The 19,723-nt window shown below is 32.2% G+C and overlaps 2 protein-coding genes across 2 annotated transcripts in view; both read right to left on the bottom strand.

The window, feature by feature from the left end:
• Positions 1-17,204, bottom strand: part of LOC134267870 (interferon alpha-inducible protein 27-like protein 2A) — a 68,881-nt gene extending 51,677 nt beyond the window's left edge. The window contains exon 1 of the mRNA XM_062750079.1: positions 17,112-17,204. Within this exon, the coding sequence (XP_062606063.1) occupies positions 17,112-17,124 (13 nt within the window). The 5' untranslated portion in view covers positions 17,125-17,204. The remainder of the gene's footprint in view (positions 1-17,111) is intronic.
• LOC134267859 (complement C1q-like protein 2) lies at positions 9,620-11,770 on the bottom strand. Its single transcript, XM_062750069.1, has 2 exons — positions 11,566-11,770; positions 9,620-10,060 (listed from the first exon to the last, which is right to left on the bottom strand). Exons 1-2 carry the CDS (start codon positions 11,768-11,770, stop codon positions 9,642-9,644), a joined length of 624 nt encoding a protein of 207 aa, XP_062606053.1. The 3' UTR covers positions 9,620-9,641.
• Positions 17,205-19,723: the final 2,519 nt, after the last annotated feature.

Here is a 19,723-nt window from a genome sequence, read left to right as displayed (position 1 = left end):
GTTATACGTAATCATTTTACACATACAAACATGATTCAAGTATGTATTTTAAAAAATGATAAAAGTTGAGGTAACCTGTTCTTAATTAAAAATTAGTGGCATTAAAGGCATGCTCGAATATATCGAGCGATACACATGTGTAAACATTTTCACGCGTACGTGATAACGGATTATTACTACATTCATTTGCATACGTACGTGATAACGAATTATTACTACATGTATGTAAGGGGAGTTGACGATATATAAATAACATCATTCTGTTTGTCATGTACAGGGTACATAGCTTATTTTATGACAATTTTGTGTCATACTCCCAACAAATGTCCCTTGACACATTTATATTAAAATACACCTTAAAATTTATTATCTCTATTTGCATTATTTGTTCTTTTTTTTTATTCTTTTAGAATATTTTCATCTCTTTCTTGTTATTAATTTTTACAAACGACAGGCCTTTAATCAGTCATGTTCGACTGTTTTCCCTTACACGCTTACCAATTTTTTTTTTATTAACAAGTGAAAGTGAAATAAACGAGTAAATAACCCTCAAGGAGTCATTCAGGTAAAACGTTCAATCCCATGTGTTCATTCTTGTCTTAAGAGCTTAATTCATCTATCATATTCTTATTTTGATGCACTTTTTCATACATTTCCTGACCCATTTTACCAGGATAAACTTTCACCTGAAACACATTTGTGTTAAATGTTATGCAAGCACAATAATCCTACGCCTTCAATTCCTATCGTTCCTGTTTAAGTTTCACGTTTAATAATGCTTACCTCAACTGTCGATTCTGTCACTCGTAAAATGAGTTACATGTATATCAGGGATTTTTTAAAAGTATGTTGTAGATAAGTACTTAGCATAAATCAAAATCACACTTAAATTATGATTCTTTGGAAAATCATTTAATCTAATTTTACAGAGAGTATTTTGAATAATTTTTTTTATTGAGGGAAACGCATTATTTATTGTGTGATTTTTTCATCTTTAAAGTATCACATTTATCTAAATATGCAATGAAATTTTTTGAAAGTTCCTGTATAAAAGTTTTTATAATTTAAGCGCTGATCGATAAGAAGGACAAAGTATCGTGTTGCTTAAAGAATGAAAAATAAGTGATGTCAATTTTGAGATATTGGTCTTAATTGTATTTAGATAAGTTGTGATTTTTAATCAAAACGGCGTAAAGAATTTATTTAAATTTCTTTCATATATCGCCATTTCTTGAAAATTTGTTGAGTGAAAGTGTAAAATTTTATTTGACTCGATTCCTTATATAAAAGCATGCTCTATGTATGTACAATTTCTTGAACGAGTAAATTACCGACAAGCAAGTTGATGAACAAAAAATATCAAAGTTTTTTTTTTGTAATTAGGTTTACAGATATAATAACCTAGTGAGCAAATACAGTTTAACATTGAGTTAAACGCTGGCTGACATGTATCATACGGATCGTTAAACCATTATTTACACACTGAATAGTCGACATGTTTTCCGTTATTTTCCAATCATGACAAGGAGCACACGGAGGGTGTTAACGGTCGGCAAGGGATGCACATTTGTCCGTTGCACCTGATCCAACCTCTGATGTTTCGGAGGTCTGTGATTTGTCTGATCATATTTTATATTGTTAAATGGACTCTTGAGTCTGAATACTGTTTATTATCTCCATATATTTCATTAAAAAAACATAAATTGATACCTATAGTTATAATCCCTAGCATATCATAACTGAAAATATTGTTTTTTTTTTAAAATATGTCTGACTAAAGTTCCAAGATATAAGATTCAACAATCATGTGGTCAAGTTTTGCTTAGTTTATTTGTGAGCATATATTCCTTAAATTGATTGTTGAACGTGTTGCAATGTTTGATTCAAATATGTTATAAAACATATTGTGAATGTTTAAAGGCTCTGACTGAATTTTTTCTAAAAAAAGCTGAATGGACATAATTTAATGGAGCTAAGTATATAGCTAAAACGGATTAACAATTTTTGTGAAACAGGCCAGCCATTACACAATCCATTGAAAGGTCATAATTGTTAAGAAGCTCATTATAACGGCCATAGAATTTAGTTTATACCTGCCTCAAAAGATATTTGAAATCCCAGTACTTAACATAAACTTACGTGTGAGTTGCCTGCGTGGCTTAAAAAGTGTGGGGATCCGGTTTAGAATAGGTCCTCAGTACCCCCTTGCTAGTCGTAAAAGGCGACTAAATGGGGCGGTCCTTCGGATGAGACCGTATAAACCGAAGCCCCGTCTCACAGCAGGTGTGGCACGATAAAGATCCCTCCCTGCTCAAAGGCCGTAAGTGCCGAGCATAGGCCTAAATTTGCAGCCCTTCACCGGCAATGGTGACGTCTCCATATCAGTGAAATATTCTGGAGAGGGACGTTAAACAGTATTCAATCAATCATAAAAATTGACCGTTTTCATAGTTAATTCTCAAAACTGCAGAAAATGGACTGGAATAAACTAGTCTGCTGTAATTTTAAAATATATCAAAGCACTTAATGAAGCAACATATATTCAATTTCAGAATCTCCCAAATTTATAAAGAATATTACATATACTAAAATCCATATCATATATAAAATCAACCTAAGCGGCCTCATATCAGCCCTAGGACTGATATGGGGCCCAAGGGCTTACATGTATATGACATATAATATGGATTTCAGTAGTATGTAATATTTTATTTATCATATATTTGTCATACTTAGTATTGAATATACGAGTTCACATATAGTCACTGAAGAATGTTTCATGCAAGTTTATGACCGTTTTCTTTAAAATCTAAGCCAATTTTAGGTAACTCCACGAATAAAAAAATAAGACCACAAACGTCATTTAATATTTTTTTTTACATATTTTTAAAGTTTTACATACCTACGTTTGCCATATATAGGAAAAATCTTTTAAAACCTTCTCAAGGATTACTGCGCCAGAAATCTTAAATTTATGTGAAAGGAGCCTGGGACATTGTAGATTCTAAATTGTTCAATTCATACCCTCGTGCAAGGCCGGGGCCTTATTTGAAATCCAAGTTTTACATTGAAATATGTTTAAAAATATTCAAAAATCCTCTTCTCAGGAACTATTGGACCAGAAAAACTAAAATATGTGAAAGCATCATGGGGTAGAATAGATTTTAAATTGTCCAAATCATAACGGCCATTAACCCGTGCGGTAGGGTTGGGTCACAACAGGTATTACAAGGGTGAAATCTGGCAAAGAACAACATGGTCAAAGGTACTCAGGGTCTGAACGAGAGATTACAGAAACAAAAAAATGGGTGCTTGGAATTTTGGTCCTAATTTAGCTTTAAATAATTGGAACAATAATTTTCTTTTAAAAAGTTCAAAATCAAACTCTCTTTGATAATCCTTTTTAATCTGTACATCGTTTTGTAACTTTAATTCAATTATTGTGAAAATTATGAATAATTTTTTTAATCTACTTACTTAATTTTACTTATCTATTTTCCAATATAAACTTCAGCTTTTGATAAATGTTTGTTTAATCTGTCCTTAGTTTGAAATTAGTTGCACTAACACCATGCTCAAATATATCGGGATATATAAACACCTTTTGCACGTGTACGTCATAACAGATAATCAGTAAATTGATGATAACGATATACACCTAAACTCAATTGCATATGTGTATTTTTCATGTACGTATGTTAGTATACAGCAGCATTGTTTCTACTTTTTAGGTATTGGATATATGCTGAATACAGTTCTGTATTAAAAAATATCAGACAGTTTGAGGCCCGTTAGGTAAAAGTTATGTACTTTTAAAACATTGCTGTGATGTCATTCCTTTGTTCTTGCAGTCTAAAAATTTACCTGTGGCAGTCCGATATTAGTGAGGAGTCTGATATTAATCGTAATATCAGACTGTTTTAGTACTGATATCCTTCAAAATTGGACTGCTAATGAACAAAAGAAATAAGATGTGTGATAATTTAACAAATAGCAATTTAAATTTCTCACATAGAAGGATGATTTTGAAACATTGATCTTACAGAATTGCAAAATAAAAAACAGAAAACTTTCAATTATACCGAATATACTGTAACAGGAAGAAGAACATGCGGCATACCAGATAATGCAAATACCCCCCCCCCCCCGCAAAAACGGGTAAACTTCTAATAAACTATATCATAATATTAATTAATTTTCTGTGGCTATTCTTCATATCGGCATTTTGCATTTAATTCCAAATTCATCATTCCATAGATTGTCTGTATGATGATTCATTGCACTGCTTTAATCTCCGTGTATGATTTAATGAAGAAATTTTTTTCCCCACTGTCCTAATCAAATTCTTTCAAATATCTTCTTCGGTTTAGCCAAAAATCCCTAAATACTGAGTACTTTTCATTTAAGCCTGCATTCTTGAAATAATTGCTTCAGTGGTCATTAACACACTTGTCTTTTGTTCTATTGATTGATTGATTGATTGAATGTATATTGTTTGTCTCGAGAATTTTTTACTTATATGGAGACGTCACCGTTACTCGGCACTCAGAGCCATTGAGCAGTGAGGGATCTTTATCGTTGACACGGGGCCTCGGTTTTTAAGGTCTTCAAAGTGCCGAGAGCATGGCAAAGGAACAGTTACTACCTCTTTTTTATCGACTTAGGTCAGTCGCGGCCGAGATACAAACTCAGGACCTCCCGATCACGGAGCGAGCGCTCTACCGACTGAGCTACCGTGAACGGTGTCTTTTGTTCTAATATCGGACTGTCTCAGGTATATCAAAAGCAAATTCTTAAGTACGATATATGCCTCATACAATTATGTATTAAAAATATCAGACAGTTTTCGGCGCTAATGGGCCTCACACTGTCTGATATTTCTTTATACAGAACTGTATTCGGCATATATCCAATACAAAACTGGCCTCAAACTGTCTGATATTTTTTAATACAAAACAGTATTCAGCATATATCCAATACAAAACATTGCTTTTGATTTACCTGTCCGATATTGGAACAAAAGATAAAGGTGTTAATGATCACTGAAGCAATTCTTTCAAGAATGCAGACTTCAATGAAAAGTACTCAGAATTTAGGGATTTGGCTACACTGAAGAAGGAATTTTAAAGAATTTGATAAGGAGTAGTGGGGACAAAATTTTTCTTCATTAAAACATGCACGTAAATTAAAGCAGTTCAACGAATTATCATACAGACAATTTATTCTGGTAAATGATGAATTTGGAATTGAATGTAAAATGCGGATATGAAGAATAGCCACAGAAAATTAGGCAGATGCTGAGGATACACCAGTCAATTTAATTTTTTTATGTTAAGCGAGAGATATACCTTTTTTTTGATGTTCCATTACGGAAAAACAAACATAATCAATAATCCAGGAGTTTTTAAAAATATCTTTCAAAACTTGTTGCAAATCTGTCAGATTAAGTATTAACTTTATCATAATTATGCTAAGCCTAGTTACCTTGATTTTGTAGAGGCATTCTTTCTATGAGAAAAATGAAATCAAACTGTTTGAATGTTGTTCTTTTAAATAGTGTCAAAAGTTTGTGTTTATTTTGAATTTATTCTTGGGGTTTTGAAAATTTTTGTTTTGGTGACCCCCCCGTGCGCCCACAATTTAATTTTCAAAAACTAGAGAAAGGGTTTGAAACACTTCTCCAATTTCAATACGTTTATTAGAAGTTCACCCATTTTTATGTGGGGTATGTGTGTGTTTGTTTTTTATTTGCATTACCTGGTCTGCCGCATGTTCTTCTTCCTGTTACAGTATTTTCGTTGTAATTGAAAGTTCATTGATATTTTTTAACACAAAACAGTATTCAGCATATATCCAATACAAAACATTGCTTTTGATTTACCTGTCCGATATTGGAACAAAAGATAAAGGTGTTAATGATCACTGAAGCAATTCTTTCAAGAATGCAGACTTCAATGAAAAGTACTCAGAATTTAGGGATTTGGCTACACTGAAAAAATTTTAAAGAATTTGATAAGGAGTAGTGGAAAAATTTTTCTTCATTAAAACATATAAATTAAAGCAGTTCAACGAATTATCATACAGACAATTTATTCTGGTAAATGATGAATTTGGAATTGAATGTAAAATGCGGATATGAAGAATAGCCACAGAAAATTAGGCAGATGCTGAGGATACACCAGTCAATTTAATTTTTTTATGTTAAGCGTCTACATATACCTTTGTTTTTGATGTTCCATTACGGAAAAACAAACATAATCAATAATCCAGGAGTTTTTAGGGGAACAATATCTTTCAAAACTTGTTGCAAATCTGTCAGATTAAGTATTAACTTTATCATAATTATGCTAGGCCTAGTTACCTTGATTTTGTAGAGGCATTCTTTCTATGAGAAAAATGAAATCAAACTGTTTGAATGTTGTTCTTTTAAATAGTGTCAAAAGTTTGTGTTTATTTTGAATTTATTCTTGGGGTTTTGAAAATTTTTGTTTTGGTGACCCCCCCGTGTGTTGCCCACAATTTAATTTTCAAAAACTAGAGAAAGGGTTTCACCAATATAAATTTCAATACGTTTATTAGAAGTTCACCCATTTTTATGTGGAGTATGTGTGTGTTTGTTTTTTTTTTGCATTACCTGGTCTGCCGCATGTTCTTCTTCCTGTTACAGTATTTTCGTTGTAATTGAAAGTTCATTTTTCTTTTATTTTAAATCATCATTCTATGTGAGAAACTTAAATTGCTGTTTGTTAAATTATCACACTTTAATTTTTTTTTGCAGTAGCAGTCCAATTTTGAAGGATATCAGTACTAAGACAGTCTGATATTACAATTAATATCAGATTGCTCACTAATATCGGACTGCCAAAGGTAATTTTTTAGACTGCCGTAACAAAGAAATGACATCACAGCAATGTTTTAATTTTTCTTATGGCTTCAACTTTAATTTTGAAATACACATTCAAATTCATTATCTTTATTTGAACTTTCTATATACTCTTTGAGAGTAGTTTCTTTTTATTCCCTGCAAACGACTGACCTTTGCTCAGTCATATACGACTTGGTGCCCCTAAATCCAGTCTTTGCCAAACGGGTTTTTCTGATAAACAAGTGAAAGTGAAAGCAATCTAGTTACCCTCAAGGGTTCTATTAGGTAAAGCGGTTAAGTGGCAAGATTTTGTGTTTATTCTTTGAATAGGAGCTTGCGTCTTCTATGTATCCCATAGGCATCGTTTACTATATTTCAATTAAATGCATTTTTGCATTTGTGTGATATTTTACACACGGACAACAACTTAACGCCTACAGTTTTAAACTTCCATGTTGATGCATAATTTACTTCAGACAGTAAAAAAAGAAGTTTTTGAAATAAATAAGTAATATTTGTCAAAATGTTAATGTCAAATTTGCAGAACTTCTTGTTTTCAAAATTTTACATAGAAATATATTGGAAAAATCTTTGCAAATGAACTTTACCAGCTATACAAGATTTTGACAACATCCATTTTTGCCTGCAAAATAAAAAAAAAACCTCTTTCTAGTCATTTCACGGATACTAATCCAACGCTTACACTTTTAATCTTCCATGTTGAAGCGAAATATTATTTATTCACACTGTATAAAAGAAGTTTTTGAGGTACTTGAATGATTAATATTTGCCAAAATTGGCAGACAATATGTTCATGACCACTGGTTGTATTATACTCTTGGGCAGATTTCAACAATCATCGTTTTTGACTACAAAACCCTGTCACTGGTCATTCGAAACATGAAACACACGGACATAACAAACAGTAATCAAGCTCAAAAAACCATAAAACAAGACAAAATTGAACAGGAGCAAACACAGACCTCTAAAACATCAGAGGTGGGATCATGTGCCATAGAGGTGTTAGCATCCATCGCCGACCGGTCATATCGGCCGTGCGCTCCCTACCATGATCGGGAAATAACGGGACAATCTGTCGACAATTCAATGGTTTAACAATAAGTATTATTAACATATTTAGTGAATATATCGACGATTGGAAAAAGGGTTTATTGGCAAATGAAGTTGTCAGAAAATACAATTTATCATTGAGTCAAATGCCGAGAGACTTTCTTCATACTTATTGTTAGACCATTATTTACACAGTGAATTGACGACGGAATTTTCTGTTATTTCTCGATATTTCCGATCATAAATAGGAGCATACAGCTGGTGGGACCGATCGGCAGGGGGTGTTCCCTACTCTATGGCACCTGAATTTACCTCTGATGCTACGGAGAAGTGTTTGGTTTGTTCCTATTTTTGTATTGTTTAATGGACTTTTGAGCTTGATTACCGTTCATTATATCCATATACGTCATGTTCAATTTCATTGATTTGAAAATGTAAAATTGATAACTGAAACTGCATTCTACTGGGTAGTTACATGATTTTGTGTTTATGAAAGATCGTTGAATACGAGGGTTGTCCGGTAAAATCGTGGACAAAGCGGTTTTTCTCGAAAAATGATGGATGCACTAAGCTGAAATTTTCAGTGAATGTTTATTTATCATATTTAAGAGAATTATATTTTTTTTTGGATAAAATATAGAAATAAATAAAGATTTTATTAGGCTTGAATGTGCATAGTGTAAGGTCCTATGGCGAAAAAATAGAAGGTATTATTAGAGAATACATGAAAATTGTTTTGAAATAAAAAATTTAAATATGTAAGATTAGGGTAGCAATTATCCTTATTCGATTCCATAATGTATTTTGTTGTCTTTTTAAAAAATTCAAGATATTTGGTCAATTTTTGGCAGTTTCCTGAGCATTCGAAATAGGAAAGTGGTGAAAACAACACATGAAAAATGATGTCATTTGATGACGTTACGGCGCACCAGAGAGCAGTTCGCTTTGATTTAGATGATGTAATAACGCTGTAAGAAACTTTCAATGAATACAAAAAAAAAATATACCTAAAATAACTAGATTTTTAGAATAGAAATGAAATAGAAGTTTTCTTAGTAAAGTTTTTTTTCTTGATCGAGCCCAGAGGTAGTACAGAGCATACGGACAAACTGCTAAATTGTAATAGCAAAAGACCCTGTCACTTTTGACCGTCAATATAAGAATGTCTTTTAGTTGAACGATGTTGGAATATTGTCTGTAACTTACTATTAAATCCTCAGAAGATATCACGTTTGTGCCAGATTGTTCCTCAATTGTTTATAATGGCTAAAGTATGGATAAAGCTCCGAAATTGAAGTTGGACTTATTCAACTTTATCTTTAGCGCAAAGATGCAACGTGACGCTGTTTTAGATACTTTGACGTTATCACCCGCGCGCCGTAAGGCGATGCAATACATATCATAAAATCACATTACTCGTTTATTTATGCATATATCTATTTGAAATTTGCTGTGTTTATTCAGAAAATATATACAAAAAAAGTAGTGAAAATTTCAGAACGCATGCAGTGATGATTATTATTCACGCGAGACAACTTGTCCACGATTTTACCGGACAACCCTCGTAGTATGGATTTCCAAAGATTTTCAAATCGAAGACAAAATTTAATTAAAATTCGGAGTATCAATAATTATAAAATTTATGTGGACTATCCATAGAGCAACTAATTTTGTTCTATTTATTGTGAATACATAAAATGTTTCATTACAGAATTGACATGAGACATCCTGAAAAAGAAGACCAATCATAAATTCGGACGTTTGACCAAGATCGAGTTTGAATCCACACATGATCTCCTTCCTGAACCTCTAGAATTGCTGAGTTTGAACCGGTATGATGATAACCACTACCATCTTCCCCCGAAAATATGGCAACTTTTTCAGCCCCATTGATCATAAGAGACGTGCCACAGTGGCTACTCCCAGACGTATAACAGTTCATTGTCCAGTGAAACATGTACAGTCCATGAACAGGTGCGATGAAGATTCCGTCCGTCGGATTGTAGTGGTTTCCAAGGTTAGTGATGACATGAGAGAACTTTAGTATGAACCCAACACTGATTCCTGATTTATCACCGGACCGTGCACTGAAAGCTACCGCTGAAGTGTTCAAAGTAGGGATGCCTGAAGAGAAAAAAGCAATTCTTGAGAGATTAATTATACTATAGTAAACTATGGTTAACTTTAGTAAACTATATTTAGTAAGCTAGAGGATTGAGTATGGTGGATCCATTTCCATTTCCATTTATAGAACCTGGCTATAAGTGTCATAAAATTGGCTGCTGGAATATCAAAATTCAGAAACTATTTTTTTTCATTAGCGTTGGTAAATATATCACTCTAAACAAGCCACTATTGAATTTTTTTTTCTATGGAGTGAATACAATAAATTTTATTGATGTCATATGTCTATTCCTAAAAACCTTTTAAAACTCTGACAACTCTGACAACCGAAAAAGATTGTTTGATTGAAAAGTAAAAAACAAACTGCACAGCAACATGTTGTTGCCTTTTTATTCATTTATGCAATTCAACTTACTATACCCAATGTAACTTCCGTCAGCCATACCATGATTGTTAGAAATTTATACTGACGGCAAATTTGCAAAAAAGATGTTTATAACTCTAATGCATCGTTTGGCACAACAAAATTTTATCACAAAATTGTCATCATCAAAATGCACGTTTTTTTTGGCTTTTTGTAACTTTCCCCACGTGACTCCATTCCTTTCATGGTTGAGTAGTTTTGACCAGCGATTTTAGTGAAAAGTAACAAAAATACCCATCTGACCAATTTTCAGAATTTTTGGCAACAAAGTCAAAATATTTCCGCATATTATGTTTTCATGCGTTTCTTTTTCCTTTCAGAATATACTCAGCTCGTACGCTTCAATCCCAAAAATTAAATTGGACACGTTTTTAACACTAAGGGTCATGTAACTAAACAACTAAAGATAATAAGAAAAGTGCTTAATATTTTTCTAAAGTTTTTATATTTTTCAATTTCGTGTTTACGTTGTTCACGTTAACTTAAGTATTTTTTTTTATGTCATTTTATGACAGACATATGGCCAAGTACTGTAATTCATGGAGGTAATATTCGTGGGTAGTCAAACTTGTACTGGCTTGTTATGCGGGTAACTCATCAATTAAAAAAGATTCTATGAAAGATTCTATGAACAGATGATTTGCTAAAGGTATATGGATCGGTGGTGACCCACAAAATTCAAAAACATTGTTCCCCAGCAAACAATAATGGTTTCACAGTAATTCTTAGTCTAAATTTTAAGAAAAAAATAGTGGCATCTCTTAGTATGAAATATGTAAGCCAAAATAAGTCCCAATAGGTTGGTTATTTTCCCGATTTGTGATAAACTGGCTTTCGTATAGAATTTTCCATGAATTATTGAACAGATTATATGGTACCAAACATGTTTAATTCTAGTTCGTGTCGACATATACATCGAAGTAACTATTGTTAATTGATAATACCTCGTCGATATATCAAACATAATATAAATTTATTCAGACTCATGCAATTAGAGGGTTTCGTCATAATAAACAGTATATACTAATATGTCTAGGTACTAATAAGTCAGCATTGCTTTCGATAATTTAATAAGACTTACCCTTGTGATGAATCTTTAATGCGTTAATGTTTGAGATGTTAAAATTGTCTTTCCCAGTCAGGAATCTCCCAATAAACCGTTCTAATAAGTTCACCCTATTCTGCAGGTCGGAAAGGATGATTCGATCCGAATTATTTGTGGTCTTTTGACTGTAAGTAAAACCTAAGGACACAAAAATAATTCCGAGTTGTATTTCACTATACATGGTCATATATGTTATGAAATAAATGAATTTGTAAGTGCTACTTATACCTTTCATTCTGAAGTGATTGGAGGGAGTGGGACGTCCATAAATGAAAACAGGGAATCTTATTGGTTTTGGATCCAGGGGACGGATATTTTTCAATGAGTTTTGTATTTATACTAATTGTAAGAAGATCTAAACCATAAAGGTTCATATTAAGCAACTTTATTTTTGGTATATAAATGTATTTTACTAGTCTTGTATGTAAATCCGCTTTTTACTCCTATTTACCAAAACAGCTTTTTACAAATAAAACACCCTCGTTGCTTCTCTTAGTAACATATAGATTTTTATAATTTATTTTAAAAAGTCATAGAGGGCGTCGATACAAAAAATATACTTCTGAAATAAATTCAAAGCAACATAACTTTCTTTTAACAAAAGATAAATAAATAATTGTAAAATTTATTTTTCAGACTTTTTGTAGTTATTGTAGCTGAGGGTTTTTTAAAGTTATATTTCATGGGAATAAGTACAAATAGGACAACATATCAATTTAATTACCAAGTATACAAGACAGAAGTTTAAAAAAAAATGCAATATTATTATGAAAATTAATCTCTGAGCATTGTAAAAAGATTCACTTTATAATTATCTCAATAGAGACTTATATACATAAATGCTGATAAGTGCATTTAGAACAATCTAAAAAAAAATTCAGTTTCAATAAGTGAGTACAGAAAATTCAAATTATTTGAAATATGGACATAGCAAACGTTATGGGAATACATATCATGCAATGTTTTATTTATGTAAATGAAATTACTTATAATCGTATAATGGCTATACAAATACATATGTAGTGATTATTTGATAAAACCGCACATATTTCAAACATAACGTTGAGAAAATATGACTAACACTACTTTATACAATGAAAATCCACTTGTGTGTCTAACATGACATTTGGCATTTGGGTGGATATTATAAGACCACTTTCCACATTTTTGATTAGCATTAATTAAAAAAACAAAGAACAAAATGTTCTAATTAAAAAAAGTAGTTGACATTGTGTTTCAACCATTTCTTTTTCTCTTTATGGCCAAGAAAGAAGACTCAATTGTGCAAAAATGTTAAGTAATATCCAAAATGTAACGTAATAGAGGGCTCTGTGGCAACACACTTTGAAAAAATTACGCACTTTGAAAAATTTTTTCAAAGTGCGTTAAAATTGGGACAAAATCAACGAGTTGGTCCCAAATTTAACGCACTTTGAAAAAAAATTTTCAAAGTGCGTTAAGGGTCTACATCAATATATTTTACCATGGAGACACTTAACGCACTTTGAAAAAAAATCATATTTTAGTCATGAAAAGATTTTATTTGTTATTTATCTTTCAAAAAACTAAGCCAAACCCTAACCTCAAAAATGAATTGATTTACTCCCGTCGAAAAGAGGAGAAGACGGGTATAAGATCCCTTAGTCCAAATCTGTATCTTCCCAATACATAGGTGTCGGTAACAAACGGGGAAGGGGAGCAATAAACCTAAAAAGGGTACGCTGCATTTTCAATGCTTATACGATATATATATCTTTCAAAAATAAGTGAGGGGCTTAGCCCGCCATCCCCTCCCCTGGCCCTTCGCCCAGTCTCGATGTCTATGCTATACTCAAAGCATTCATATAATTATGTATTTGCATGACTGGTATGACGTTGATAACTTTCAATAATAAATGAGTTAATTAAAACAGATGAAAACTAGAAATTTTTAAGTACAGTAAAACGTATGAGAGAGGAAGAATTTTCATAGTTTTGAACAATCAAATTGGCCCCTTTCTATTATGATAAATGCTAAGTTGCTGGAAGCTGTCCTCTGTTAGTGCCCCCTATACACCTTTACATCTACTTATCAAAGACTAGAATTAAAAAAAGCAAGAGGCCCACGGGCCTTATAGGTCACCTGAGTATCATGTAACAACAGGAGGAAAGGAAAAGATTTTCAAAGAATTAATGTATTTTTACTATATAATCAATAGAGAAACGAATAAGTTTACTCAGGTGACCTAAAAAGAAGAAGAAACGAATTAATGAACTTAAACAATCGTCACTCTTTTTTTCAAGACCCTTTAATTTTCCCTTTTATTTTATCAAAACCTTAAATATTTAAAACGTCTATATCTCAGGTCCTACAGTGACTTTATCATAAAAAAGTTATCAAACCAGGATCTGTTATTTACCATACCGATTATTTGAAGGAATATTGATCAATCTTTACTTTTTTTTTCAAAGAGCGTTAATATGGTCGATATTTTTTTTCAAAGTGCGTTAGCTTGGTCCCAAATTTTAACGCACTTTGAAATTTTTTTTCAAAGTGCGTATTTTTTCAAAGTGCGTTGTAACAGGGCTCTCCAAAATACTAAATAAAGTACAAACCAATAATTGATCATGACGTCGTTGACAAAGCATAAAAAACTGTAGGTAAAGATATTTGGCCGCTTGATATTTATATCATAACATAATAAGATATACACAAATACATGTACATGTAAGTCAATCTATCGGAACTTATTGTCAATGTCTTACCTGGATCCAGAGGAAAGTTTAATTTAATTGTGACAAGATAGAATGTTATTACACTTAAGATAATTACGTTTAATGAAACGAATGATTTAAAGAGGAAAGTTTTATTGGATAGAAAGGAGCAGTATTCAATTTCAAAACTCCATCAAACTTTACTATACAAACATAGCCCTTTCATGAGGTCGATCCATAGATATATCGATTTCACAGAAAAGTATATCGACCAAGAACAAAGTCGATATGCTTTTCTGTAAAGTCGATATATCTTTGGATTGACCGAATGAAAAGACTATAGTATATAATTTTTTTTTCTTCAGATAAACAAATCAAATTTAATTTTCTATAAATAATAAAGTTTTTGCCTCTTTTAACATTTGGACACTTAACATCGAAACAAAATATGCTGTTTTAATGGCATTGTGTATCTTTTATACGTAATTAATAATTTAGGGAATGTTAGAAATTGAAATGCTAAATTTGCTTATGACTTTTTGTATAAAATTTTGTTTAATATATGAAACACCAATGTTATTAATGTACGTACAGTAGATCCACACTCAGGGCATTGTTACGCCTTATTCCCAGTATCTCGTCACAATTACAAAGAGGAGTTGGTGTATCTGTTTTGAGAAAGTACGTGTCTATCAGAGTTTTTTAAAGTTTATAATTAGAAAGTCCACATTTATATACTTTGACACGTGATGCCATATGAACCAATGGCAAATCTCGTTACAAAATATGAAAATAATATAAAACAAGAGCAGACACGGAGGTGGGATCAGGTGCCATGGAGAAGTGAGCATCCCCTTCGACCGGTCACATCCGCCGAGTGCTCCCTGCCATGATCGGGAAATAACGGAAAATTCGTCGTCAATTCAGTGTACATATAATGGACAAACAAATAGTATGAAAAACCTTAGTTAGCATTTGACTACATGATAAATTGTATTTGCTTATTTACTTCATTTTAGAAACTGTACATACGTAGAGCATGCTATTGCGTATCGTATCAACTAAAACACAAGACACATTCATATTTCAGAAGTCCATTGAAACAATACTGTAAAATCATTTATTTTCGTGAGGTCAAATCTTCGTGGTTTGACGAAAATCTCTTGGTTCGTGGGGATTTGATTTCGAAGATGAAGGATTAATGAGTACTTATGTATGTAACACTTTACATTTCGTTGTGGACGTGAATTCGTGGGTCTTGTCATACCTCGAAAACAACGAAAATTAAACCCCCATGAAAATTTGTGATGTCACAGTAGTTTGCATTCATCACTAACCAAAAAAGGTCGGTGATGCGTTCAGGTCCAATGGAGAAATACGTATCCCCTTAAATTGTCAAATAGTCACACCTGTCGGATATTTCTTGACATGATCGGACAAACGAAAAATGCATGCAAAAGTGAAAAAAAAATGCAAAATCTTGGTCATGAAAGAAAACCTCTTCGAAGCCACCAGTAAGGGAATTATATATATTGATGACGTATTATTATTCAACGCTAGTTATTTCTATTTACATTTCGAAACGATTTCCTGGTCACCCATACTAAAATGTTCGGAACCTTTTATTTTTCGGTGTTCTGCAAATTATAAAACCCGATGAGTTCAGAGTAGCTCTAGATCTGGCAGTGGCTCTGGCGAGAGTTAGCGAGACTTCAGCGAGAGAGGGTAAATTATTCACGGAAATGTGGCTAGGAAGTGACAAGCACGTGGAGGCATTGTAAACAGAAATGTTATGTTGTGTTTCAGTTTTCACAACCCTAGAATCAGCTGATGTCTGTAGAAATGTATTTATTTTTTCGGAGAGCACACATGAAGTTGAGAAGAAAATATTGCATGGACTTCTTACATACATGTACATGGTCTATTGTCTCATACGGTTTGAGTTTGTTTCTACTTCTATTTCAATGCACTCGGCTGTTGTGATGTCAGGCATATCGCATATGCAAAAATCCTGTATTTATTACTAAGTATGTAATGTACATATTATTCACCAATAAAGGGCCCTCAGGGGCATATACAATTGTTATGATATGATTACGATGTTGCACATCATCTTCTGTTAATTAGCTGTCCATACAGCTACCAGTCATGTGACAATAATTTGGAATTTCCCACTTTTTCCCACTTCTTAAAATATAATTTTCAAAGAAAATATCGGGGGTATTAAAAAGTTATATGATAAAAAAATATGATGCCATTGATAATTAATTGAATTAAATATTTAATTTCTTTAAATATACATGGAATTTATATTTCAAAACATGAAACTTCAAATAAAGCTTTACAAAATTACTGTACTTCTAGGCCAATCTTGAGAAAGAGAAATTTTTTACATCATTTTGCAATACAACTTAGGCACGCCTAGATAGATGTGGTCTTAATCAACAACAAATAAATTTCCATGTCAAATAATGCAATCTTTTTGTCAATTAACTAGTACTTTTGTCACTGTAAAATTTATAAGGATTTTGCCCGACTACATTTCCATAGTTTACTTGTTTTATAAACACCGCGAAATCATATGACGTCAGCAAAAAAATCGAAAGAAGACAAGAATGCAATGACCTTCTGAACAAATAACAAATGATATGTGAGTAAAAATCATTTTAAAATAAGGAGAATTATTGTTTATATATGTGATAAATAACAAACATCTCAATTAATCAGTCTTGAAGCACTTTATTAAAATTAACCGTAATGCCACGGAATGATATCATGATTCGAAGGTGATAATTAAGGCTATTATGGAACAAGATCAATTTACTTACTCTGTGCATCCATTATTTTGATGAAGTTAAATGAAATCTGTCAAGACAAAAATAAATTCATTTCGATCCCGATGTAAATATAAGATCTGTAACGTCACTCTCTACCATCGGCTCATACATGTCTGAGAGAGGAACGAACGACAACTATGCATGGGAGATTGCTGTTACGTTGCTAGCTACACTCTTTATCATGTTTATATACTGGAATCGCCCCTTGTTCGTTTGTTTAATCCTTTAAAGATTCTGCTACAGGTCTAATAAGAATCAAGACGCTGTCAGGGTTCACTAGTTCATTAGAATGATTGATGATCGAGTCGTAAAATTGTAAACATAAATATAAATACTGCAAAGGTAAATCTGCAAAGCAAATAATTAAGTTGTTTACAATGGGACTTGGAAATTTTTGCTTTAATCAAGATTTCAGCAACACAACACAGTTTTATCTCTGTACAACACAGTTTTTATCTTTGTACAAGGAAAGACTGTTTGATAATTACCTTCAAGATTGTAATGCTTTTTTTGAAAATCCAACAGTGTTTTTTGTACAAGCACATTGTGTGTGACAATTTTTCCAAAATCCATGCATATTTGACAAAACCTATTTATTCTAAGTTAAAGAAAAATATTACAAGAATAAGACTCTTTTCCCATAACTTAAGTATGGAAACAGAAAGATATCAGAAAATTGAGAGAAGCAATAGAATATGTCAATTTTGTAGTGATCACAGTATAGAAGATGAATATGCTGCCTCCATTATTAAATACAGCTAGTTAACCGTTTTTAATCATTTATTGAAATAACGAACACAGGAAATGAAACGAAACGAAACGTAACGATGAAAAGCTACAATAGACAAAAACAATAATAAGAGTGATGTACAATGCCCAAAGTTAAAAAAATTAATAAAAATCTGAAAAATACTTTTCCTCAATAAATATTACACAAAACTGAGATGTGTGCGTATGAAAAATTATTATTACTTTACAAATATCTGCATACATTGACAAAACATGACAAATTTAGCCACTCAAAATTCCCGGTAAAATTTAGCAGGAAATTCACACACTTTAGAAAGAAATACCTGGCCGAAAATTGATAAGCATTATACAAATAACTGTAAGAAGTTAAATATATGAAATACATACATTGTGGGAAGAGAAAACAACTGTAACAACAGTATGACTGTTCATGTACGGAGTAAGGCGACAAGTGACAGAAAAAATCTAGTGCAACACGCACGGAAATAACAAGTACAAACAAAAAAGAAAACCAAGACGTAACGGAAGAAAAAATTCCGGATTACAAGACAGCACAATGAATATAATTTTTTGTTTGAATGTCCTATCTATTAAACTCAAAGAAAAAAAAATATATCAAACCATATTATTTCAGATCTCCAAATATGTACAAGCTTACTCAGTTACTCAGCTCTCATGATGTTAGGGTTTTAATTGGTTTAGGAAAATTTATTCTCCATGCAATTGAATTAAGAAATAATGCATAGTTTAATTTATGTGTATATTTGTATTACATACTAAAATTATTTTTCATGCAATAATGGAGAAAATGAATTATTTTGTGTATTTGTTGGTGTATGGCAGTCGGACAGATGTGCACTAGGGGGTTTCACCCACCGCAGACTCTCTCCACTCGTTCTTTATATTTGTTTTTGTTTATATGCCGATGAACCGTATATTCATAAAGTTATTCAATAAAGAGTTTTAATTAACTACAAATACTTCCAAGTTATGTTCTAATGTAGTGTAATTCAGAAAGTCTTCTGAAAACTATCATGAAAAATAATATTTATACAACAATATGAACCCTAAGACCTGCTACATGATTTTGGTGTCGTGACCTGGATAGGAATTTCATTGTCGTGGGTAGTGACTTGTAAAGACACGTGCTATGTACACGATGTGAGACAAAGCAAGTAACAACATTGTCTTCGTTTGTAAGGTTCATTATATAAATCGTATTTTAAAAGAACTTGGATTTAATTCTCCAAGTAGCAATCCTACTTATACTCATACTTCCCTTTCTAAAGAAGAAATTCTTCAAAATCAAATGTCAGTTTTAAATACTTTTAATATTTTGAAATTTAACGATAAATTAAAGTCCAGGCTTTTTGATATCATTAACAGTGCTTTTTCAATGAAAATGGAACTCGTAAATATACTTAACTGGTCACTGGTCATTTCCAAAATTATTTTGTTAAAACACATTCTGATTGCACACACAAGTACTCTGAAGTTGATATCAGAGAGATGCTTGAGTTTTTTATTGACAATATCTAGGTACTTTTTGGAGACCGGGTATTCCAACAATCTCTTGGAATTCCGATGGGTACAAATTACACTCCGTTATTAGCAGACCTATTTTTATATTCATACGAACTTTTGCAAAATCTTATGCGTTTAAAGAAGAAAACAACTTGACATTTAGATATATTTGCATATCCACTGCTCTCTCCCACTATGATTATGTAGTTTTCAACTGCATTCATAGCACTATAGACGCAACTGCTCCTGCTATGAGTGCAACTGCTCCATCACACTCATGTAGTATATGCTCTACTACACTTCTGGATCGTGTTGAGAAGTATATATAT

This window comes from Saccostrea cucullata, unplaced genomic scaffold (assembly GCF_032062105.1).
Source record: "Saccostrea cucullata isolate Sc308-1 unplaced genomic scaffold, CSIRO_AGI_Scuc_v1 ctg541, whole genome shotgun sequence".
Taxonomy (NCBI): Eukaryota; Metazoa; Mollusca; class Bivalvia; order Ostreida; family Ostreidae; genus Saccostrea; species Saccostrea cuccullata.
This window is presented reverse-complemented; position numbering and strand designations above follow the sequence as displayed.

Excerpts from the sequence above, each read along its gene's own strand:
- LOC134267859 (XM_062750069.1), bottom strand. The coding sequence starts at position 11,770 with ATGTATAGTGAAATACAACTCGGAATTATTTTTGTGTCCTTAGGTTTT. Across the intron at positions 10,061-11,565 it reads ATTAAAGATTCATCACAAGG|GCATCCCTACTTTGAACACT; the intron begins GTAAGTCTTATT and ends TTTTCTCTTCAG.